This window comes from Mirounga angustirostris, unplaced genomic scaffold, assembly GCF_029215605.1.
Source record: "Mirounga angustirostris isolate CCGP_5_RB_7025 unplaced genomic scaffold, mMirAng1.0.hap1 SCAF_10, whole genome shotgun sequence".
Classification (NCBI taxonomy): domain Eukaryota; kingdom Metazoa; phylum Chordata; class Mammalia; order Carnivora; family Phocidae; genus Mirounga; species Mirounga angustirostris.
Genome location: NW_026991718.1, coordinates 20449752 through 20474738, shown reverse-complemented (window position 1 = coordinate 20474738; position 24987 = coordinate 20449752). Strand labels below are relative to the sequence as shown.

At 44.6% G+C, this 24987-nt stretch overlaps 1 protein-coding gene across 1 annotated transcript in view; it reads right to left on the bottom strand.

The window, feature by feature from the left end:
* Nucleotides 1-7920, bottom strand: part of RAB10 (RAB10, member RAS oncogene family) — an 89637-nt gene extending 81717 nt beyond the window's left edge. The window contains exon 1 of the mRNA XM_045884226.2: nt 7171-7920. Coding sequence (XP_045740182.1) covers nt 7171-7297 — 127 coding nt within the window. The 5' untranslated portion in view covers nt 7298-7920. The remainder of the gene's footprint in view (nt 1-7170) is intronic.
* Nucleotides 7921-24987: the final 17067 nt, after the last annotated feature.

Sequence of the window (24987 nt, the reverse complement as noted above, 5' to 3'; positions counted from 1 at the left end):
TGTGGACATTTGGGTTGTTTCCACCATTTGGCTATTACAAATAATGCCGCTAAATAGGTAAGTGTTGGTGAAGATGTGGAGAAACTGGAACACTGGTGCAGTGATAGTGGGAATGTAAAACAGTGCAGCCACTGTGGAAAATATGGTAGTTTCTCAAAAACTTAAAAATAGAATTACCACATGATCCAGTAATTCCACTTCTGGGTCTACACCCAAAGGAACTGAAAGAACTTAAAACAGGTAATGATGTAACAAAGTGCATTTGTGAGAAGTCAGTCATCCGAATGGGTGTGAGGTAACATCTCATAGTGGTTGTGACTAGCATTTCCCTAACGATTAGTGAGGTTGAACATCTTTTCAGGTGCTAACTGGCCATTTGTAGATCTTCCTTGGGAAAAATGTCTGGATAGTTTTTAATCAATCCTAAAAATACCGTGTTCAAACGAATGATCCATTAGGCATTCTGGAATTCCTGTAGCATGAGCTGCTGAATGAAAATCACAGCAAAGTCCAGCCACATTTAATATGTCAGAGGTTTTTTTCATTTCTCTAAAAAGCAGCCTCCCCATATAAATGGGCTCAATTCAACTTCATCAACCAATTCTTAAATGCAGGCTAGTGGAACCATCCTCCTCTTCCAAAGCTTAGCAAAATCACTCAGAAAGACAACAAAAGGGTGCATTCATAATACCTCTCCCAGGGGCAAGAGTCTTTACCAATTTAACTTCTTGCATGGAGCCCAGATGCTCCATTTCCCAATGAAAGAAATTCCCTATGGAAAAGGTAATAATAAGTCTAGGCGTGGAGGGAGGATTAACAACACCAAAAAGTGGGGTGCCTGAGTGGCTCAGTCGGTTAAGCGTCTGCCTTCGGCTCAGGTCATGATCCCAGGGTCCTGGGATCGAGCCCCACATCGGGCTCCCTGCTCTGCGGGAAGCCTGCTTCTCTCTCTCCCACTCCCCTTGCTTGTGTTCCCTCTCTCATTGTGTCTCTCTCTATCAAAAAAATAAATAAAATCTTTATAAAAAAAAAAAAAAAAAAACAACAACACCAAAAAGTAGCACATTCAGTAAGACAGTCCACTAAAAATTCCTGCCTTGGGACAAGTACATGTAACTACTGTATCACTAAAGGGTAATGTTTTCCTGACCTCATACTGCCAAGAGGGTTATAACCAAATCAACCACTAAAATTTGCTCTTCCAAAACCAGTCACTCTCTTCTAGCAAATACTTCTCAAACAATCTTTGAATTTCCAAGGCCAGTTTCACCCTAAAATTACTCTATTAGCCAAACAGCTAATATCTTTAGGCAAAGATCCCAATCTATTTGACATATATAATGCTCAGAAAGGAGGTAGAAAGGAAAATACTAAAACAAAACTGGTCCCTATTCTATATTAGAGGATCCTGACTCTGTACTACTTGTCTGTCTGCCTCTCTTCATTCATTCATTATTTATCATGCACCCATTAAATGAAGAGACTCTTCTAGGTGCTTAGCATCTATCAGCAAAAACAAAAACAAAAACAAACAACCCACCTCTGCCCTTGTGTAGCTGATAGTCTAGTGCCCTTGGATTCTCTTTGATAATGTTGTGTGAAACATACCAGTAATTTATTTTGGCAACTCTATCTGCAATAAATTTGACCATAAATATCATACATAATTTCTGATGTAAATATGTGGGAATTAAAAGGACACAGAAAAATTTAAATACAGTAGTCTTTGAGTGTACTATAAGCACAATAAGCCTGTAAAAATTCTTCCAAGAATCAATGCCCAATGAACAACTAAAATGATTCTGACTGAAATAATGAGGGCCTGCCTAATATTGACAGTTTGGCCCTTCTGAATACCTACTTCTATTTATTTCTGAATACTCACCTAGCAATAGCAAGATAACTACCTATCCAAACCTCAGGAGGTTTTAACTATCAAGTAACAACTCAAATTTCACTATCATTATAATTAGAGAATGCTCCACATTTTTTAAAAACTCAAAGAGAAAAAAAACAACCCTAGTCTACTGATAAAATTTAAAATTTTTTAAAAGTAGTATACATCCAAAGTCATTTCTAGTCATCTGCACATTAGCCAACTAGCTAGTTCAGACTGTTTAGACATGCACGGTCCAATATGGTAGCCACCAGCGCGACTATTGAGCACTTGAAATGTGTCCAATCTAAACTGAAATTAGCTGTAAGTATAACATACACACTGGAAAAAAAATATAAAATATATCAACATTTTCTTAATTTTGATAACATAATAAAATGATAACATTTGGGATAAAAACGAGTTAAAATTTATCATTAAATTCTTCTTTGGGGTGCCTAGGTGGCTCAGTTGGTTAAGTGTCTGACTCCTGACTTTAGCTCAGGGCATGATCTCAAGTCTGTGGATAGAGCCCCTGCTTGAGATTCTCTCTCTCTCTCTCTCTTTCTCTCTCTGCCCCTCCCCCTCCCCCCACACACACACTCTAAAATAAATAAATCTTTTAAAAAATAAAAATAAAAAATAGGGGCGCCTGGGTGGCTCAGTCGTTAAGCGTCTGCCTTCTGCTCAGGTCATGATCCCAGGATCCTGGGATCAAGTCCTGCATCGGGCTCCCTGCTCAGCAGAAAGCCTGCTTCTCCCTCTACCACTCCCCCTGCTTGTGTTCCCTCTCGTCTCTCTCTCTGTCAAATAAGTAAATAAAATCTTTTTAAATAAATAAATAAATAAATAAATCTTCTTTTATTTTTTTTTAAGATTTATTTTCTCTGGGGCGCCTGGGTGGTTCAGTCAGTTGGGTGTCTGCCTTCTGCTCAGGTCATGATCTCAGGGCCTGGGATCAAGCCCCAAATAAGGCTTCCTGCTCAGCAAGGAGTCAGCTTCTTCCTCTCCCTCTGCCCCTCCCCCTACCTGTGCTCCCGCTCTCCCGCTCTCTCCCTCCCTCAAATAAATAAATAAAATCTAAAAAAAAAAGATTTATTTTTTCTTAAAGATTTTATTTATTTTGGGCACCTGGGTGGCTCAGTCAGTTAAGCATCTGCCTTCGGCTCAGGTCATGATCCCAGGGTCCTGGGATCAAGCCCTGCATCAGGCTCCCTGCTCAGCAGGGAGTCTGCTTCTCCTTTTGCCCCCTCCCCTCCCACCCCCATCCTCACCCCCACTTATTCTCTACCCCCCTCACAAAAATAAATAAAATCTTAAAAAAGAAAAAAAAGATTTGATTTATTTTGAGAGAGCACAAACACAAGAGCACAGGGGAAGGAACAGAGGGAGAGAGAGAATCTCAAAATATATTCCATGCTGAGCCCAGAGCCCAACACGGCCCAATCTCACAACCGACCTGAGCCAAAACCAAGAGTTAAACGCTTAAACAACTGAACCATCCAGGAACCCTAAGTTTTATTTATTTATTTAGAGAGAGCACGCACATGCGCGCGCGCGCACACACACACACACACAGGGGAATGGGGGCATAGGGAGAGGATCTCAAGTTGACTCCCCGCTAAGCACATAATCCAAAGCAGGGCTCAATCTCACAACCCCAAGATCATGACCTGAGCCAAAATCAAGAGTCAGATGCTCAACCAACTGAGCCACCCAGGCGCCTCATTTTTTTACTTCTTTTAATATAAAATATATTTTTTACGTTTTTTTTTTTTAAAGATTTTATTTATTTATTTGACAGAGAGATAGACAGAAGAGCACAAGCAGAGGGAGTGGCAGAGGGAGAGGGAGAAGCAGGCTCTGCACTGAGCAGGGAACCCGATGCGGGACTCCATCCCAGGACCCTGAGATCATGACCTGAGCCGAAGGCAGACGCTTAACCATCTGAGCCACCCAGGTGCCCTATTTTTTACGTTTTTTAATACCAAAAAATATCCACGTGGCTGGCTCACATTATATATATATATTTTTTTAAGATTTTATTCATTTATTTGACAGAAACACAGGGAGAGCAGGAACACAAGCAGGGGGAGTGAGAGAGGGAGAAGCAGGCTTTCTGCTGAGCAGGGAGCCCAATGCGGGGCTCGATCCCAGGATCCTGGGACCATGACCTCAGCCAAAGGCAGATGCTTAACTGACTGAGCCACCCAGGCGCCCCACATTATATTTGTTTTAAACAGCACTGGTTTAAGACAACACACTTCTAAACCTGCACACAGAGTAACACATGCAATATACATTGGAGCTATGTTCAAAATTTTACACTTATGTATTTATTCATTTCTCAGTTCACACTCTTCAACCTATTTTCTTTATCAAAATGCCAACATCGAGGGGCGCCTGGGTGGCTCAGCCGGTTAAGCGGCTGCCTTCGGCTCAGGTCATGATCCCAGGGTCCTGGGATCGAGCCCCGCATCCGGCTCCCTGCTCAGCGGGGAGCCTGCTTCTCCCTCTCCCTCTGCCTGCCTATCTGCCTACTTGCTTGTTCTCTCTCTCTGTCAAATAAATAAAAATCTAAAAAAAAAAAAAAAAAAAAGCCAACATCAGATATTTTTATATCAAAATATGAAAGTTTCAGAGTCTAATGTGAAATTGGTCAGCAGAGCACTAACAAATATTTGAGTGACCACTGTACACAGGGTATTCAATCCATAACGTAACTTGTTCTGCTGCACTTCAACAGCCAAAGGGACACACATTCTGTATCTAGCTAATATGCACTCTGCTCCTACGGTGTGCCTGGTATCATGCTAGATGCTTTACTCTCACTGACCCATAAAACCCTCACAACTGCCCTACGTAGCAGGTCCTATTTAAAGAAAAAACTTGGGGGCGCCTGGGTGGCTCAGTTGGTTAAGCGGCTGCCTTCACTTCAGATCATGGTCCCAGGGTCCTGGGATCGAGCCCCGCATCGGGCTCCCTGCTTCGCGGGAAGCCTGCTTCTCCCTCTCCCACGCCCCCTGCTTGCGTTCCCTCTCTTGCTGTGTCTCTCTGTCAAATAAATAAATAAAATCTTTAAAAAATAAAAAGAAATAAAAAGAAAAAACTGAAGCACACAGAGGTTAAGTAACCTGCCAAAGCCCACAGCCTGTGTAAGTAGGATTCCAATCCAGCAGGCTCAAACCAAAACCACCGCACATTTTCCCTAATAAAAGGACTACACAAGGGGTACCTGGCTGGTTCAACTGGAAGAGCATGAGACTCCTGATCTCAGGATTTTGAGTTCAAGCCCCATGATGGGTATAAAGATTACTAAAAAAATAAATAAAACTTTTTAAAAAAAAGGACTATACAAGATTGTGTCATTATCTTACAGGATTGAGTTCTAGTTGTGGGTTATGTACCCATTACAAAAAAACTGGAATAGATGGGGTGTAATGCACTGCTTCCTACTCTCCACCACCCTTCTCAATGGCAGGTTAAAGCTGCCCACACGAATTAAATCCCTGATCTTACTACAAGTTTATACTGTGCTCCCTTTTCCAGAATTTCTAGATCCTATGCCATCCCTCTGGTCCAATTCCTATGTCCTTCAGGCTTCATTTCAGACATCATCTCCATGCAAGCCTACTCAAGACTCCCCATGATTTAGGCTAGTCACCCCTCCTCCCTGCGCTCATCCCTATTGTAGCACTTCCCACACTCTGATTGTCCTCACTAGGCTGCTCGAGGGGTCTACTGTGTTCACCACTCACCACTTACAGTACCTAAAACCGTGCCTAACATTAGGTGCTCAATAAATATTTGCTGAACTATCTAACCACCCGACCCACCCAGCTACAGTTAAAAGTGGAGTATTAAAAGCAAACAGTGGTAGAAGGTGCTAATCCACAAGCAGAGAACAAGTTCTAAATTTCATGAAATTTATGACAGGTGAAAAGAATAATATCGTATACAGGAAATCATGATTGCAAGGACTCCTACCCACCCCAAAAAAAGGAAGAGTAAAATTAAAATCTATTTTAAATGATCACTTGCCCAATTTAGTTTCAGCATAATTTGTAAGAATGAATTAAGTAGCTGACAAAAATTCTGTCATGAGAAATCCAAATCAACCATTCCATTCCATCGCTTCTCGGCCTTTTGGCTAAGATCAAGTGCAAATCAACCATTCCAGTAATGCTATAAACTGAAATCAGCTTAATTCGGACAATTTTCAGAGTTCCGAAAAGACTGCAGTTGCTTTTTAAAATCGTCTCAAACATAAAACTAGTTACACTTATAATTGGGTTTCACTCCCCAACGCTCAGTGCTGGGATCCAAATGACAGGAGCAACTATGTATTCTTTAAGATACTTATGGGGGGCAGGGGGACGGTTTTCACATACAATTCATTTAACAAAAGTCGTGTTAATTCCACTAAATTTTCTAACCAGAGTCCGAAGGGACTTTCCTAGAGCCTTCCCCTTTCTTTTCCAAAATGGGAAACCGACTAAAAAGGTCAATCTTTAGTTCTTACTTCCACACTAAGTAATTCTGAAACATGAGGTGAAAGTACATGAGAAGTTCTAGGGCTAGGACTGGCCAAATGTTTTCCTGTAAACTGCAGCGTAAAGTCAAATAGGAGAGAACTTCATTCTTTCGGATTTGAGGACAGAAACTGATCATCTCTTTTAGATTACTGCTTCTGTTGATGTCTGCAAAAGCACTGTGAGGCAAACATGCCGAGTCCCACCCCAAGCACGAAGAGCCTCCGATTGTTTGACACATCAGTGGATTAGTCAACGCGGGGGAACTCACTTTTCCCCTCTAATTTGCTTTAATTATTCCTCACACAAACCCTCAAGTTCACTCTAAGTTATGACCATATGGAATCTTCTCTTTGCCCTGAAGTATAAATTCAGGCCTTTACCAAATGACTACTACGGCTTCGATCCAAACCACTAAAATAAATCCCTTACAAGTACCGTACATCTACTAACGCCACACAAATATGGAAAAAGCCAGTCCAGTCGCTTAAAGAAACACCATTCTGGGACGTGGTTAATGCTGCCTATTTTGCAACAGAGGCAATGAACAGAGTAGGAGACTTGAAAGCAAAAGACCAGATGGAAAGCATGGGAAGACCCCGCCCCAGTAAGCTCGATGTCGATTCAAACAGTAACTTGGATCTGTCGCTTGGAATCGGAATCACTGAAACAAAGGCGTTTATTACGGGAAGCAAGATGTCTGGAGTAAAAGAAACGGTTTGCAGCTACCCAGACCGTACACCATCTTCCCACAGGTCTTACCTATGGTGGAAATAAAGGTGGTATTGAAGGCATCATCCGAAAAGCGAAAAAGGACGCAGGTCTTCCCTACTCCCGAGTCTCCGATCAGGAGCAGCTTGAAAAGCAGGTCGTACGTCTTCTTCGCCATTGGGAGGAGCGGCTCAGGCTCTCGCCGCCGGGGGTCCCAAGGGATCGGTCCCTCTCACTACGGCCAACTCCTCACTTGGGCGTTCTCAGGCCGGAGTACCGGGGAAGCGTGGGAAAAAGCGAGGAGAAGCGAGGGCTCGAGAGGGCGCGGGCGACCTACGAACGGCCTCGTCGAGGAAGCCCCGACGGTGGCGGCGTCCGGTGCCTCCGAGGGCGGCGACCGCGGCTCCACAGCCTCTCCCAGCCGCTCCGCCCGGTTCCGGGGAGTCGGTCGGGACAAAATGGCCTCCCCTCCCCCCTCAGGGCTGCTCGGCCGGGACGCTCCCACGGACGAGCGAGCAAGCTCTGCCGTCGAGGAAGCGCGACGGACGTGAAGACGGTCTCTCTCCCGAGCAGAAACTCCGCGCCAGGACGCGGCGGTGGCAGCGAGGAAGGACCCCGAGCCAACGAGCTCAGCTACATAGCCACAGGAAGCCGAGCCGCCCCGGCCAGAGCCACCTTTTCCCCGTGCCCTCTCACGCCGGCGTGCGCGCTGCCTGAGACGCACGCAAGGACGTACGCCCGCCCTTCCCTCGCGCCCTCGCCCTGCGGATCGCCTCTGCGCACGCGCGCCGGAGGGTGCAGGGGCATGCGGGGGCGGAGAGGGGCGCGCCGGGTCTCCGAGCCCCAGTCTAAGGCCCCGCGGAGAGGAGGGAGGGGAGGGGCGAGAGAGGGCGAGGCCGCGGGCGCGCTCCCTGCGGCCGTCTGATAGGGTGCGCAGCGTTACGAGCACGCCCCGCGGGGAGGCGCTGCCTGGTGACTGCGCAGGCGCCGCACGCTGGAGTAGCCCCTTGAACCCCCCCCCCCTTCGTCCTGGGGTCGCCCTCCCAGCTACGCTGAGGATGCTCTCGGTCGTGTTTGTGGCGTGTGTCGAGCTGAAGGTCTTGGCGCAGTGACTGGCTTGGATGGCCGTGTGTTCCTGTGTAGCTGCAGTTCGTAAACGCGAGAAAAAGTGGCGCCCTGGGTCATTAATAGGTTCTTTGCTAAAATGAGACGCATCCTGGAGTGCCCTCCCTCGTGGCTAATCGTGACAGGAGAAACACTAGAGCTCCATCCTGGTTTTACTTAAGGAGCGAGAGTTGACGTTCCAGAGAGCAGGAGTCTGACACGGAAAAACTGGCCGGGCTGCTCAGATTGGGATGATGTAATCCGCCTTTCAGGGCGAGGAGAGGAGGGTTGAGGAACACCTGGGCGCAGGGAGAACCTCCCGGCAAAGTGGGAGCTTCGGTGCTGTGCTCTACGGCGAGAACCCACTACAGGCCTTGCGGTCCTTTTGGAATACGGGAGAGCCCAGAGCTCCATACAGAAGAAGCAGGGCCCCTCCCTGCCGCCAAAATCGAACCACCGGTGTCCAAAATTGAAGGATGGTGAAGCCAACCCCAACCCTACGCTGCCTCTTCCTTGCACTTTCTTTTCATATGCCTTACACCCTTCTGTCTCTCCCCATCAGCCTTTATGCTCCCCTCTTCCTCTTCTTCTCTGTAGTTTAGTCATCCTCCTGCCCTGCCATTCTCAGTTTGTTTCACCAGGCAAAGCACACCTAGGATGTCATGGCTGGATAGTTGAACCTGGTAGGCTGGTTAAACCTAATACTGGAGAAAACCCTGATCCATCTGGAAACAGGGATTAAGAGAGAAGTAAAAACTGCATTTTTATACCCTGCCACCACCCCCAAAATGTTTGTGTATATAATATGTGATTAAAATAGGTCTTTGAGGGGCGCCTGGGTGGCTCAGATGGTTAAGCGTCTGCCTTCGGCTCAGGTCATGATCCCAGGGTCCTGGGATAGAGCCCCATATGGGGCTCCTGGCTCAGCAGGGAGCCTGCTTCTCCCTCTCCCTCTGCCTCTACCTCTGCTCATGCTCGCTCTCTCTCTCTCTCTCTCTATCTCTGTGTCTCAAATGAATAAAAAAATTTTAAAAATAAAATAAAATAGGTCTTTGAGGCAGTTAGGGTCATCATATTTCAGTCTCTCATTTTTTAGAGGCGTGGCTTGCATTTTTCCTCCCCAACCACCCCTAAAGCTTCCCTACTGAAAATGCTTGTCTTCTCTAATACACCTCGCCCTTCAGTTTGTTTCTATGATTGTTCTTGTCACTTAAACCTTATCCTCTAGTTGGGAGTGTCTTAAGATAATACCAACAATTTTAATATAGGCTAGCTATGCAAATCAAAATGAGCTATGGTAAGTGCTACACAGGTTTGTCATCAATTGCATTACATTGAGCTCCTCAGGGAATCTTCAGTGTTAGCGTGATTCTCCCTTTCAAAATAAGTTTGATTATGGGGTACCTGGGTGGCTCAGTCTTTAAGGGTCTACCTTCAGCTCAGGTCATGATCCCAGAGTCCTGGGATCAAGCTACCATGGCTGCTTCTCCCTCTGCCCCTGCCCCTGCCCCTGCCCCTGCTTGTGCTCTCTTGCTCACTCTCTCAAATAAATAAAAATTTTGGGGACACCTCGGTGGCTCAATGGGTTAAGCGTCTGCCTTCGGCTCAGGTCATGATCCCAGGGTCCTGGGATCGAGTCCCGCATCGGGCTCCCTGCTCAGCGGGGAGCCTGCTTCTCCCTCTGTCTGTTGCTCCCTCTGCTTGTGTTCTCTCTGACAAATAAATAAATAATATCTTAAATCAAATAAATAAAATTTTTTTAAATAACAAAAAAATAAGTTTGATTAACTCAAGCCCCAATATTGTAAAGCATTTTCAAATGTTATGATTTTTATTTTTATTTTTTTAAAGATTTTTATTTATTTATTTGACAGAGAGAGACACACAGTGAGAGAGAGAACACAAGCAGGGGGAGTGGGAGAGGGAGGAGCAGGCCTCCTGCTGAGCAGGGAGCCCGATGCAGGGGCCCCATCCCAGGATCCTAGGATTATGACCTGAGCCGAAGGCAGATGACGCCCAACGACTGAGCCACCCAGGCACCCCTCAAATGTTATGATTTTTAAATGTAAAAAGCCTAATTAATTCCACTACATAAATTTTGGGAATTGGGGCGCCTGGGTGGCTCAGTTGGTTAAGCGACTGCCTTCGGCTCAGGTCATGATCCTGGAGTCCCTGGATCGAGTCGGGCTCCCTGCTCAGCAGGGAGTCTGCTTCTCCCTCTGACCCTCCCCCCTCTCATGTGCTCTCTCTCATTCTCTCTCTCACAAATAAATAAATAAAATCTTTAAAAAAAAAATTGGGGGAATTAGGGTAGCTAAATATGGAAAATAAATGTTAAAACTATGCTTTATCCCAGTTATTTCGAGCAGTTCCATCAATTAGAGCCTTTCCTCCATGGGCTCCATATTCTGAAAACTTAGGAGTTAATTACACTTATTAACAAATTTTATTTATTATTGGGTCAAAATCATAGAATTTTAGAGCTTTATATCTTTTTTTTTTTTGAAGATTTACTTATTTGAGAGAGAGAAAGAGAGCACGTGGCAGGCTGGGAATCCCAAGCAGACTCTGTGCTGAGCTCAGAGCACAGCCCGACGAGGGGCTCTATCCCACAACCCTGAGATCATGACCTGACCCAAAACCAAGAGTCAGATGCCCAGCCAGCTGTGCCACCCAGGTGCCCCAAGGTTTCATATCTTTAAATCATAATTCAACTCCTGCACGTAATTTACAGATAAGTCTAAGGCTTAGAGACGTTAGGGACTTGCCAGAGGTCACACTGTTAGTAGCAGAGCTAGCACTATGTGCAAGGGAAAAGGGAAGAAAACCTCGACAGGACATCACACTGCATGGAGGTGGGAATTGGGAGGCTCAGCCAGTACTTAATGTTTGGCTTCCCTAAAGTTAAAAGTTTTGCTGGAGTGGGCACCTGGGTGGCTCAGTTGGTTAAGTGACTGCCTTCGGCTCAGGTCATGATCCTGGAGTCCCGGGATCGAGTCCCGCATCGGGCTCCCTGCTCGGTGGGGAGCCTGCTTCTCCCTCTGACCCTCCCCCCTCTCATGTGCTCTCTCTCATTCTCTCTCTTTAAAAAAATAAAATAAATAAAATCTTTAAAAAAAAAAAAAGTTTTGCTGGAGTAAGACATAAGCATCAAGCTGTATCTACCACTGAAGGTGGCGGGAATGATCAAAGCATGAAAGGTCTCTGACCCTAGAAAAAAAAAGAATAAAATGGGGGTCTATGTAGGCTTAAAGGTAAACCCAGCATCATGAAATAATATTTGATAAATGCTAAAACTTAGTGAAAGAAAATGCCAATTTAATACTAGCTTAGGATTTATGCCTTTTAAAACATTGCTCTGTAAAGACTCTAGTTCACATATTTGCAAAGCCAAGAAAGAAAATAGGTATATTTATATATTCATATTATTAGTTAAGGAATTATTTGTATATTTTTCTAGAGAACACACAGCTGACTGAAGTCATGTTTCCAGTCCTCAGCTTCAACTTTCAGGACCTGCCTCAGGGCACCTGGCTGGCTTAGTCTGAGGAACATGCGACTCTTTATCTTGGAGTCATGAGTTTGAGCCCCATGTTGAATGTAAGGATTATTTAAATACATAAATACATAAACTTTTTTAAAAAATCCCTACTTCAAAAAATACTGACTCAGGATCATCTTTACTCCTCTTCCTCCATATGTTTTCCATTCTCTCTACCTAATTTCTTCCTCTAATTTCTCCGCCCCTTGCTCTCTCTGTTCTCCTCAAAAATGGGAGTTCTTCCCTTGAATGGCAGTCCCACTGCTATGTCATCACCTTGCTGTCAAACCTACCACTCCAACCTCAGGGATTTTGCCCATTTGCTACTGCCTATCTCCTCTGTTCACATTCCCAATCTCCAGCAGGGACATCCCTGAGGAAGGTCTGTGTGAGTCATCCCTGATGCTGAGTACCGATTGCCCAGAGGCTGCCGCTGTCCTGATCACCATCACCTGCCAATATTCTGCCCTGTCTACATATCTTGACTTAGTCCTACCTCATGTTAGAGAATGATTGCCCCATGAGCCTTCCCCAGCCCCTTGGATGTGTTTGTTCTAATCTTCTCCAGGGATACCTCAGTTCTGAAATACGGGGCTCCTGAGCTAGCACTTAAGGGCAAGCCCTAGCCAGTGAGTTATATTTCCTATCCTAGCTTCCACAGACTCATCTCCAGATGAACTGAACTAGTCATCTTTTCTGCAGTTACTATGCATCTTCTTGATTTCATGCTTAGTTTAATGCGGTTCTCTCCATGTGAAATGCACCCTCTCCTCATCTCCCCCCCCCATATTCCTTCAGCATTCAGCTTAAATATCCTCACTATAGTGAGGATATTATAGTGAGGATATTTAAGTTCTAACTTTAGAAACTTAGAACTGCACATAAGCAAAACAAAAAATATTAATTATCAAAAATTCTACCTCCAGGGGTGCCTGGCTGGCTCAGTTCATAGAACATGTGAATAGTGGAATAAACAAAGTGGAATAAACACTAAACTTGGAGTCAGATAATGTAGACTCAGGGACAGCTCAGCTACTGACTAGCTCTGTCAGCTCACTGGCTAGGGCTTGCCCTTAAGTCTTCCCCAACACTTGCTGGGAGAAACTTGTTTCTCTTTTGAACTCCCATAGCACTTTTTTTTTTTTTTCTATTTTATCTGCCGGAGAGAGAGAGAGAGGGAGAGAGGGAACACAAGCAGGGGGAGTGGCACGCAGAAGGAGAAGCAGGCTTCCCACTGAGCAAGGACCCCGATGCAGGACTCGATCCCAGGACCCTGGGATCATGACCCGAGCCAAAGGCAGACACTTGACCCACTGAGCCACCCAGGTGTCCCTCCCATAGCACTTTTAAAAATCAACTGTTTCCCCTTTCTTATTTCATAGTAACACATATTTATTTTTAGAAACTTAGAACTGCACATAAGCAAAACAAAAAATACTAATTATCAAAAATTCTACCTCCAGGGGGTGCCTGGCTGGCTCAGTTCATAGAACATGCGACTCTTGATCTCAGGGTTGTGAGTTTGAGCCCCATGTTGGGCATAGACTTACTTAAAAAGAAAAAAATCTGGGTGCTTGGCTGGCTCAGTCAGTAGAGCATGCGACCCTTGATTTCAGGATTGTAAGTTCAAGTCCCACGTTGGGTATGGAGATTACTTAAAAATAAAAATCTTTCTGGGGCGCCTGGGTGGCTCAGTCAGTTAAGCGTCTGCTTTCGGCTTAGGTCGTGATCCCAGGGTCCCGGGATCGAGTCCCGCATCGGGCTTCCTGCTCGGTGAGGAGCCTGCTTCTCCCTCCCCCTCTGCCTGCCCCTCCCCCTGCTTCTGCTCTCTCTTTCTCTCTGTCAAATAAATAAAAAATAAATAAATAAAAATCTTTCAAATAGGGGCGCCTGGGTGGTTCAGTTGGTTGGGCGACTGCCTTCCGCTCAGGTCATGATCCTGGAGTCCCGGGATCGAGTCCCGCATCGGGCTTCCTCCTCGGCAGGGAGTCTGCTTCTCCCTCTGACCCTCCTCCCTCTCATGCTCTTTGTCTCTCATTCTCTCTCTCTCAAATAAAAAAAAAAATCTTTCAAATAGAAAAAAATCTACCCCCAAGGATGACCATTATTAGTACTTTGGTGAATAACCATGTCTCCTTCCCATAGCTCTTTATTTAAACATTTCTTATGATACATTTTCCACATTTTATAGAGGTATTTATGTACATATCTTATTTTCTCCAATTAAACTCTCCTTGAGAGATGTGACTATTATATACATCACTTTGCTCAGTCTTAAATATATCAGAAAGTCAAAACATGTTTACTAAAGGAAAAAGAAAATGAAATTCAGAGGTTCACTTTTTTCCCCCTAGGAAACAATACTAATTTGGAGAAATTTTCAGTGTTGGGAAAAAAATTGAAAACTTAAAAGAAGTAAATGCAAAGATAATACCTTTGCAGCAGATTTTATTAATTTTAGAAACTACGTGAAGAACTCATCTAACTCCAGTATAGAATTTCTTTTTTTATACATATTTTTTTATTCTTATGTTAATCCCCATACATTACATCATTAGTAGAATTTATTTCTGTAAACAAGAAATACTATTAAGGCTAAAAGAGCAACTGTCATGTGGACAGTGGAATAAACACTAAACTTGGAGTCAGATAATGTAGACTCAGGGACAGCTCAGCTACTGACTAGCTCTGTGACAATGAATTCATTTAACCTCATGCCTATTTTCCCCATATGTCAAAAGGGTGTGGTACTTCATAAGATTGTTTCAAAAATTAAATAAAAGGATGCAAATAAATGTACTTTGTATAGTATAAAACACCATGTAAATATAAGTTATTACTATTATTCATAAGAAGTAAGTGTGATGAATTACACCATAAGGAAAAAAAAAAGAAAAATTACAAGTGAAGTTAGAATACTTAGAAATGATCAAAGCAATAAGCTATCATGTTAGAAATATGGTGTTAAAAGAAATTGAACTAAGGGCGCCTGGGTGGCTCAGTCGGTTAAGCGTCTGCCTTCGGCTCAGGTCATGATCCCGGAATCCTGGGATCGAGTCCCGCATCCGGCTCCCTGCTCAATGGAAAGTCTGCTTCTCCCTCTGCCCCTCCCCCCACCCCCCCACCTCCCCCCCGCTCATGTGCTTGCTCTCTCTCTCTCTCTCTCTCTCTCTCGTGCGCACGCGCACAAAAATAAATAAATAAAATCTTAAAAAAAAAAAAGAAATTGAACCAAGAACAGAAATAGGTCATAAGAGAGGCGCCTGAGTGGCTCAGTCGGTTAAGCGTCTGCCTTTAGCTCAGGTCATGATCCCGGGGCCCTGGGATCGAGCCCCGCATCAGGCTTTCTGTTGAGCAGAGAGCCTGCTTCTCCCTCTGCCTGCCACTCTGCCTATCTGTGCTCTCTATCTCTCTGTCAAATAAATAAATAAAATCTTTTTTTTAAATTTTTATTTATTCATTTGAGAGAGAATGAGATAGAGAGAGCACGAGAGGGGGGAGGGTCAGAGGGAGAAGCAGGCTCCCCGCCGAGCAGGGAGCCCGATGCGGGACTCGATCCCGGGACTCCAGGATCATGACCTGAGCCGAAGGCAGTCACCCAACCAACTGAGCCACCCAGGCGCCCAATAAATAAAATCTTTAAAAAAAAAAAGAAATAGGTCAGAAGAGGGAGAAATGAAGGACTAAAATTGGGAGAAGCAAGAATCAGAACTGACTTGAGTTGCAAAGTTTCAATGATATCATCAAAAGGAATTATGGGACAAGAAAGAAAGGAGAAGGAAAGGAAGGAGAAGAAATAAAGAAAGAGAAAGGGAGAAAGAAAGGGGAGGGAGGGAGGAAGGAAGAAAGGAAGGAAAGAAGAAGAAGGGAGGGAGGGAGAAAGGAAGGAAGGAAAGAAAGAAAAAGAAAGAAAGAAAGAAAGAAAGAAAGAAAGAAAGAAAGAAAGAAAGAAAGAAAGAAAGAAAGAAAAAAAGAAAGAAAGAAAATCTAATGGCTGAAGGCAGCAGATTCCCCCCTCCCTCCATCCCAGCTTAAAAAAAAAACAACACACCATCAACTCCAGGAGGTGAACCCAAAACAATCCATGTTGGAACAATTGGTCCAGCACAGTGATTTAAAAAATGGACCTTGAGTTGGCTAGATCTAAGGTTCTACATCTGTCCCTTTGTTAAAAAGAGACCTTGGGTAAGTTACCATCTCTAAACCTGTTTTCTCATCTGTAAAGTGAGAATAAGATAGAAACTACCATACGGTTGTGTGAGGATTAAATGAGGCGCAGTGTTTGGTTTTCATTTAAGCCTCAGCAGTGTTATTACCACCACAAGAACTGAGAAAACTTTTTCCATTTGAGGATCATTGGCTCGTAGAAAAACGCAAACCTAGAGAGACATAAATCTTAACAAATCACACATTTTGAGACATGAAACCCATTCTTGTTAATCCATGGGGACATCCTAGAAGGGAAGGGATTTCCCCTAAATCCATCTTTGCAACTTTATGCCTCTTCTAAAGTGATTATGGATCCAGTGGGAACCCTAACCAGTCTAGGGGTTGTATATTCACAAATAAAAATGTAAATATGTGAGTTAACCTTCTTTTGATGTTTAAACAAAAACAAAAAAATCATCCAAGGCAAACAATGATTTTCAAATAATTGGCTATTCAACTAGGTACTAAAGTAATAACTGCTCAAGTCACACTACTAGAAAATGAGAGCAGCAAGAAATAAACAAACATAGTGGTTCTCTTTTAACATGAAGATATATAGAGTAACCCCCTGGATGGATCAATGCAAAATAGGGCTCTAAGGCACACTTCGTCTATCACAGGAACTAGAATTTTTATAACAGCAAAAGTCAGAGCTCTGAAGAGCAAAGAAGGCTTCAGATAAATTGAGAGAGAGACAGGAGGGGAGAGCACAGGGTGTGACAACTTGACCTGCATAAAATGGTGGGAAAACTCATAGAAGCATCAAAAGTCAGAAGAGAACAGAGTTAGAGAAAAAAGGCACTTTCGAGAGGCAGAGCCAAGGCACTTGAATGCTTTAACCCTTTTCGAAGCCAAAAAATTTGCAGCTACACTGTGACTCACAAATTCATAGACTCATGGCATGATACGATGGAGTCACAGTGATCTGATTTTGAATCCCTGTTCTATCTCATTTAGCTGGGTCATCTTAGACAATTACTAATCATCCTGAGCTTCAGTTTCTTCATCTGGATAGTGGGGTTATCAGCTGCCAAACCAAGCTATTGTGAAGATTAAAATAATCCACATAGGGCGCCTGGGTGGCTCAGTTGGTTAAGCGACTGCCTTCGGCTCAGGTCATGATCCTGGAGTCCCGGGATCGAGTCCCGCATCGGACTCCCTGCTCAGCAGGGGGTCTGCTTCTCCCTCTGACCCTCCCCCCTCTCATGTGCTCTCTCTCTAATAAATAAATAAAATCTTAAAAAAATAAAAAATAAAAAATAAATAAAATAATCCACATAAAGAACCTAGCAATGGGACTAGCAGTCCCTTAAACATTGATTCTCTTCCCCCTGAAAGATGTAAACCATCTAAGGAAACACTGTTGTATCTTCTATAATACTTAAACCAGTGTCTTGCATGTAGTAGGGGCTCAATACACAGAAATGAGATTGAATCACATCTGCATTAGAGGAAATCTTGGAAAGGATCTAAACTAATTTCCTGCTCCATGCAACAATGCCCTAAGCAACCAATGGCCTGTCCAATGTCTGAATACTCCCAGTGAGTTTGCTGATGCCAAAAGGACCGATTCCAGTACTGGGTATTTCTGACAGAAAAGTGTTCCCCATACTGAGTCTAAGTGTTTCCCTGAAACATCATCCATTTGTTTTAATTCTGTACTCTGGAGCAACACAGAATGAACTTTTCCTCACATTCACATGACAGCTCTTCAACTATTTGAAGATAGCATTGGTATTTTCCTTTAAGTTGCTCCAAGCTAACTGTCTTCAGTAAGATGACTCTCGGATAGCTATCAGCACTACCATTTTGGTTTGCATACGTCCCTCCAGTGGAATGTGGCACCCATAACTGAACATTATTTGAATCGAGGATCTAACTCTATGGAAATGCCCAGATCAGGCTACCACTGGCAGGTTATAGAAATCAGGGCCAATTGGGATACTCGCTAAGACTGAGGTGATTTGGTACTTGATTGAGAAGAAACCCCCTTCCAGATGAACCTGGCCTTGTAACCATTCTTTAAATTACTAAAGCTATTCAATAAATTACGATAAAAATTACCTCTTATAGGACGAACCATGAGAGATGATGGACTCTGAAAAACAAACAGGGTTCTAGAGGGGAGGGGGGTGGGAGGATGGGTTAGCCTGGTGGTGGGTATTGAGGAGGGCACATTCTGCATGGAGCACTGGGTGTTGTGCACAAACAATGAATCATGGAACACTTCATCTAAAACTAATGATGTAATGTAGGGGGATTAACATAAGAATAAAAAATAAAAAATAAAAAAAATTACCTCTTATATATACAAACTTAAACAAAGGAGAGAAATGGTAATTCACAGGAATATAAGAAGAATGTATGAAGAAATGTTCAAATTCACTTGTAATCAGAGAAGTTCAAACAACAAGATAGTATTTTCTGCCAATCAGAATGACAAAAATTAAAAAGATGGATAATGCCAAGTGTTGGTGAGGATATGGAGGGACAAGAACTCTTATGCATAGCTGGTGGGAGTGCAGTCTGGTCCAGCCATTCTGGAAGGCAATGAGGCAATATATAATAAATGATGTACATTCTGGAAGGCAATGAGGCAATATATAATAAATGATACCAATAATACCACTCCTGGGTGTGTCCATGAGAAATCCTCCCATAGGTTCATCATGGCTTTGTTTGTGGCTGCTAGGTGGAATCAATCTAAGCATCTGTTACTAGAGGAATGAGTGAATAAAATGTGGAGGATGCATATTGAGTTAGTCCAGATCACAAAGGGTCAGCCTGGGGATGAAAATTGGCCAATATTGGGTGCCTGGGTAACTCAGTTGGCTAAACGTCTGCCTTCAGCTCAGGTCATGATCCCAGGGTCCTGGAATTGAGTCCTATGTCGTTGGGCTCCCTGGTCAGCGGGAGGCCTGCTTCTCCCTCTCCCTCTGCCCCTCCCCCAGCTTGTGCTCTCTCTTGCTCACTCTCTCTCTCAAATAAATAAATAATTTTTTTAAAAAAATTGGCTAATATTGGGGTGCCTGAGTGGCTTAGTCAGTTAAGCATCTGACTCTTTTTTTTTTTTTAAAGATTTTATTCATTTATTTGTGAGAGAGAATGAGAGACAGAGAGCACGCGAGGGAGGAGGGTCAGAGGGGGAAGCAGACTCCCCGCTGAGCAGGGAGCCCAATGCGGGACTCGATCCCGGGACTCCAGGATCATGACCTGAGCCGAAGGCAGTCGCTTAACCGACTGAGCCACCCAGGCGCCCTAAGCATCTGACTCTTGATTTTGACTCAGGTGATGATCTCAGTGTTGTGGGATCGGGTCCCCCGTTGGGCTCCGTGCTCAGCACAGATCTGCTTGTACCTCTCCCTCTGCTTCTCTCCGTGCTCACTTGCTTATGCACGCTCTCTTTCAAATAAATAAATAAAATCTTACAAAAAAGAAAAGAAAATTGGCTAACATGACAACTCAGACCCAAGGCTACATTGTTATCACTTTAGTTTGCTAATACACTGGCAACCAAGTAAAGCAAAGAACAAGGCCATACACATGCCCAAATTCTCATGATCAGTGCAGGCCATGTAGAGGGAAAAAGATGGGTCTAATGAGTTCAGAGTCGGGACTAAGTTTTTATAGGATTAGGTTTGATGAGAGGCTGGGTCAGCATTCAAGGGCCTATCATCTACCATGTAAGAAAATTCTTCCTTTTGTACTATTGGGCCAATAGCAGGCCTGAGCATGGCCTACCCCACACGCTATAAAATACTGTGTAGCAATATTAAGCTAGTAACAAGCTGCATGTTCAGCAACTGGAACAAAGGAAACAAAATGATATACAGTACAGTGCCATTCCTGTAAATTAAAAACATACAAAACGATATTGCATGAGGTTTCACATATATTTAATAATGTACATCAAACATATTACAGAGGGAACCTGTGGAAAGGGAGAGCAATGAGAGGGGACGAAGGGAAAAATATGAAATAAAATAAAATGAGAAGGACCTTGCACAGAATAAAAATGTCAGTCGTCAGTGTGCAGATAAGTGAGGAAGGTGGTTAACTCAGTACTCAGCCTCCCAGATCTAAATTTTTATTTTTATTTTTATTTTTACTTATTTATTTTTAGAGAGGGGTGAGCAGAAGAAGAGGGAAATAGAGAACCAGATCTAAATTTTTAAACAAAACAGAAATGAGGAGGGGATTCAATTGTACCCGGAGATAGGGCTGCCTGGGTGGCTCTGCGGGTTAAGCATCTGCCTTCGGCTCAGGTCATGATACCAGGGTCCTGGGATCGAGCCCCTCATAGGGCTCCCTGCTCAGCAGGGAACCTGGTCCGCCTTCTGACCCTCCTCCCCCTGCTTGTGCTCACATGCTTGCACATGCTCTCTCTCTCAAATAAATAAGTAAAATCTTAAAAAAAAAAAAAAAAGATTTTATTTATTTATTTGAGAGAGAGAGAATGAGAGAGAGAAAGAGAAAGAGAGCACATGAGAGGGGGGAGGGAAGAGGGAGAAGCAGACTCCCTGCTAAGCAGGGAGCCCGATGCGGGACTCGATCTTGAGACTCCAGGATCATGACCTGAGCCGAAGGCAGGCGCCTAACCAACTGAACCACCCAGGCGCCCCAATAAATAAAATCTTTAAAAAAAAAATTGTACCTGGAGGGCGCCTGGGTGGCTCAGTCGTTAAGCGTCTGCCTTTGGCTCAGGTCATGATCCTGGGGTCCTGGGATCGAGCCCCACATCGGGCTTCCTGCTCCGCGGGAAGCCTGCTTCTCCCTCTCCCACTCCCCCGGCTTGTGTTCCCTCTCTCGCTATCTCTCTCTCTGTCAAATAAATAAATTTTTAAAAATCTTTAAAAAAAATTTTTTTTTTAATTGTACCTGGAGATAGAGGAAATCAATACTGATACTCCTCGTACATATGAGTGATAGCAAAGTGAGAAAAAAAAAAAAAAACCTAAATACTTGGTTTGGCTTGAACAAAAGAATAGATTCTGGCTGTTTTTTATACCTAATTACCTCATAACATAACAATAGTTATGCAAATTTTAAAATTTGTGACAGATTTATTTGATCACGTCGATTGATTACAGAAGCTCAGACTTCATGGAATTGTCCATTCATGAAGCTGGGAGCTCAGCTCTCAGCTGTCACCTGTCAGCCCTTACCCAGTTCTGCTTCCAGCGCTTTGGACTAAGCACCCAGTTATTTGCAGGCTGTCCCACCTCTTTCCTGGAGCCCGAGAGAGGGTGGAAGCACGGGGTATCAAAAGCCTCCACACTACATACCAGTTGAGTTGGACACTGCCAAGAGAGTATCTGAGGACAGCCATCTCGACTGTCCAGACTATTCCGGGAGGAAACCAGGCCTTTGCCACATAACGTGTACATCCAGCATGCCACTACCTTTTGCCCTGCTCGGGGCAGCCACGTGGAAATCCTACAGGGATTTCTCTGCCTCGTTCCCTCCGCTGCCAGTCCCCCAGCGCTCACTCATATTCCCACTCCCTTCCTGGTGGAACAGACACTTGTCAGGTCTTTGGCTGCCCGCCATTGAACCCCCTTCCTTTGACAAGCCAACCCCCCACCGCAAGCTGCCAGGATGCAGAGCCCTCCTCCCACTGTGTTTCCCTTCCCCAGCACCCACCCCCACAAACACACATCTAGGCCGTGGGAACATGAGCTGGGCTCTACCGGCCCGAAGTACCAGCCTAAAGCTTTGGTGCAGGGGCGGATGACACAAAGCAACAGGCACAGGGGGGCAAGTCCTGGGGAGGTAGTGGGGTGCAGCAACGGGACCTGGTTCCCAGGGCACGTGCGAGCCCCAGAGCCGGATAGCACCCCAGGCCCAGGGCGGCCCACCCTAGCACTGCAGGCTGCGTCCCTTCGGTGTGCACGGGGCAGTGAGGGCTCACGCACCCTCTGCAAGTGCAGCCTGCTTGTGCCCCAACTCCTCAGTCTGGTTCTCCAAACTCAGTCATTCTGACAGCTTCCCAGTAACCTTTCAACAACCTTATTTTCTGCTTCTGTTTGCCAAAATCAGTTGGTGTTGCAACCAAGATCCCTGATATTTTCTGCTTCTATTTGCCAAAATCAGTTGGTGTTGCAACCAAGATGCCTGACTATCACACTTACTTCTGGTAGAACTCCCACAGTGACTCCACTTTTGCCCGACGTTCCCGCCACGTTTACTTTACTTTTCTCATTTTCTGCTGACCTTGCTGCGTGGACCTGCCACACCCCTGCTCACACTTGGCCTCTGTCTGCCAGTCTTTCTCATAAGGCTGTTGTACCTTTGATCTCTCTTTCCTATGACTCCGTGGCCTCCCTCTAGCCTCCGCCCTAGGACTCAGGCACCCTGTGCTCCCAGCCCATTCTGAGGCCTGGACAGCTGGGTGGTCATCCTAACCCTGTTGCAATGTCAGCAGCAGACCTAGTGCTGAGAGGGGAGAGAGTCCTTAGATGCTACAAGGAGGGGCCTTTAGGAGGAAAGAGGGGCACATGCAGAGAGATGGGAGGGTAGCAAGACTTTTCCTATTTTTATTATTTTATTTAATAATACAAGTTGTCATTTACCCGGTTCTTGCACCATGCTGGCCTTTTATATGCATGACCTCACATTAATACTTTAAGGTAGGGATGATTATAATCCCCATTTTCAGATGAGGAAACAAGAGTTTGAAGAAGTTGGGGTGCCTGGCTGGCTCCGTCGGTGGAGTGTGCAACTCCTGGTCTTGGGGTTTTAAGCTCAAGACCCATGTTGGGTGTAGAGCTTACTTTAAAAAAAAAAAAAGTTTGAAGAAGTTAAGAGGGATGGAATAGATGATGCCTGGGATCTCCTTCAAAATAATTGGAAGGAGGGGAGACAAAACAAGGAGTGATGAAACAAGATAGGCCAGGGTTGGTAATTGTTCAAGCTGGATAATAGATATTTGGAAATTTATCATACTATTATGTCTAATTTCTCTATATTCGAAATTTTAATATGTGTTGTTTTAAGTTAAGAAACTTGATTAAAGTGATAAAAATAATAAATGATAAAGTTGGGTTTTGATTCCAGAACCTCCAGACTTCAAAACCTGCTCTCTTAACCTCTTACACTGGATTCTTGACAAGGTACCTAAAAAAGATCTAAGAGGAAAATCTTGGTGATTTTCAGAGGATTCAAAGGGGATTCAGTGGCCTCTTGGCTAATTTCTGCTCCTGTTTTCCAGGTAAATTTTGGCAAGGATCAACAGAGTATGGCCAGATATTAATTCCCCATGCCTAGAGCTTATTATAAAGATGTCCTCGTTTTCTCTGCCTGTTTCTGAGGAGATGCAGAAGCAGCCCATGCGTCTTTGGCAGCCAAAGTTTTCTAAAAACACCCAGGCAACAGCTGTCCTTGGACTGTCACCTGACTTGCCAGGCCCTGACTCAGCGCCACTCCCCCGGCCCAGCCCCCACTGCTGAGCCAGATCTGACTTGTCGTTTCCTGGCTGAGCTGAACCGGTTGGGCCAGCCCTGCCCTGCCCTGTCCCAGCATCCTCCTCAGTGGGTGGTTTCTTGCTCCCTTACTCTCACTTGGGGTTCCCACCTTTGCACCTCTCTTGTCATCCAGAGCAGCAAACTCATGCCTGGAACTTGAACTCCGAAGGGAGCCAAAAGACAACCTCCCAGATGTTGGAGACATGGACAGGGTCCTGGAATCTGTCCTTGGACAGAAAAAATGGACTGGGTACCAGCATCTCTTACTATCTGCAAAGGAAGTCTTCCTTCTCTGGGTGACTCCAGCATTAGCTTTAGGAGAAAAGCAGAAATAAAAATACAAAGACACTGCACCTCTCCCGTAGAGGAGGATTCCACCCCTAGGCTCAAGCCCAGAAGAGACTGGGTCTGGGGAAATATGGAGACCATATTTTTGGTCTGTGGTTTTTTTTTTTTTTTAAGATTTTTATTTATTTATTTGACAGAGAGAGAGAGAGAGCAAGAGAGGGAACACAAGCAGGGGGAGTGGGAGAGGGAGAAGCAGGCTTCCCGCCGAGCAGGGGGCCTGATGCGGGGCTTGATCCTAGGACCCTGGAATCATGACCTGCACCTAAGGCAGACGCTTAACGACTAAGCCACCCAGGTGCCCCTTAAATTAAGAGTTTTGATGGATTTGCCCATGTCAATTAATGTTGGTTCCAGGTACCTATCTTTTTTTTTTCCAAACACCCAAAGGTCATTTATTTTAAATAACCCAATTTTGAAATGTATAGCATCAACAATAACTCACTATAATTTGTCCCCTACCATAAAGCTGGGCCAATCACACTCCATGGCCACACACATGACCCAGGCCATGACAGTCAAAATCTAATCCGGAATTTTAGTTGGAAAGGCAAAACTTGCTACCTTGGAAAGTTGTAATCCTGTAGACATTGGTAGCCATTTGCCACCACTTGGGGAGAGTCTGCCTGAGAATGAAACCAACATGGGATAGCAGAGCTGAGAGATGGAAAGAAAGGGGTTCTTGGATGACATCATTTGAGCCTCTAGACTTAGCTTTGCCTGAAGCTAACCAACCCCTGTAATTTTTGGCTATGTGAGCCAATACCCTGTATTCTTTTTATAAACCGGTTTAAGCTGGATTTCTATTGCTTGCAAAAGAAGTCCTGACTAATACACTATGAGTGTTGTTGGTTGAGCAATAGAATATATCATCTAAAATGTTGTGTTTTAAAGTTTCATCTTTGTTTTTTGTTTTTTGAAGTAGGCTCCACGCCCGGCATGGAGCCCAACACAGGGCTTGAACTCACAACCCTGAGATCAAGACCTGAGCTGAGATCAAGAGTTGGATGCTCTGGGGTGCCTGGATGGCTCAGTGGTTAAGCGTCTGCCTTCGGCTCCAGTCATGATCCCAGGGTCCTGGGATCGAGTATCCCATGTTGGGCTCCCTGCTTGCCAGGAGGCCTGCTTCTCCCTCTCCCACTGCCCCTGCTTGTGTTCCCTCTCTCGCTGGCTCTCTCTGTCAAATAAGTAAATAAAATCTTAAAA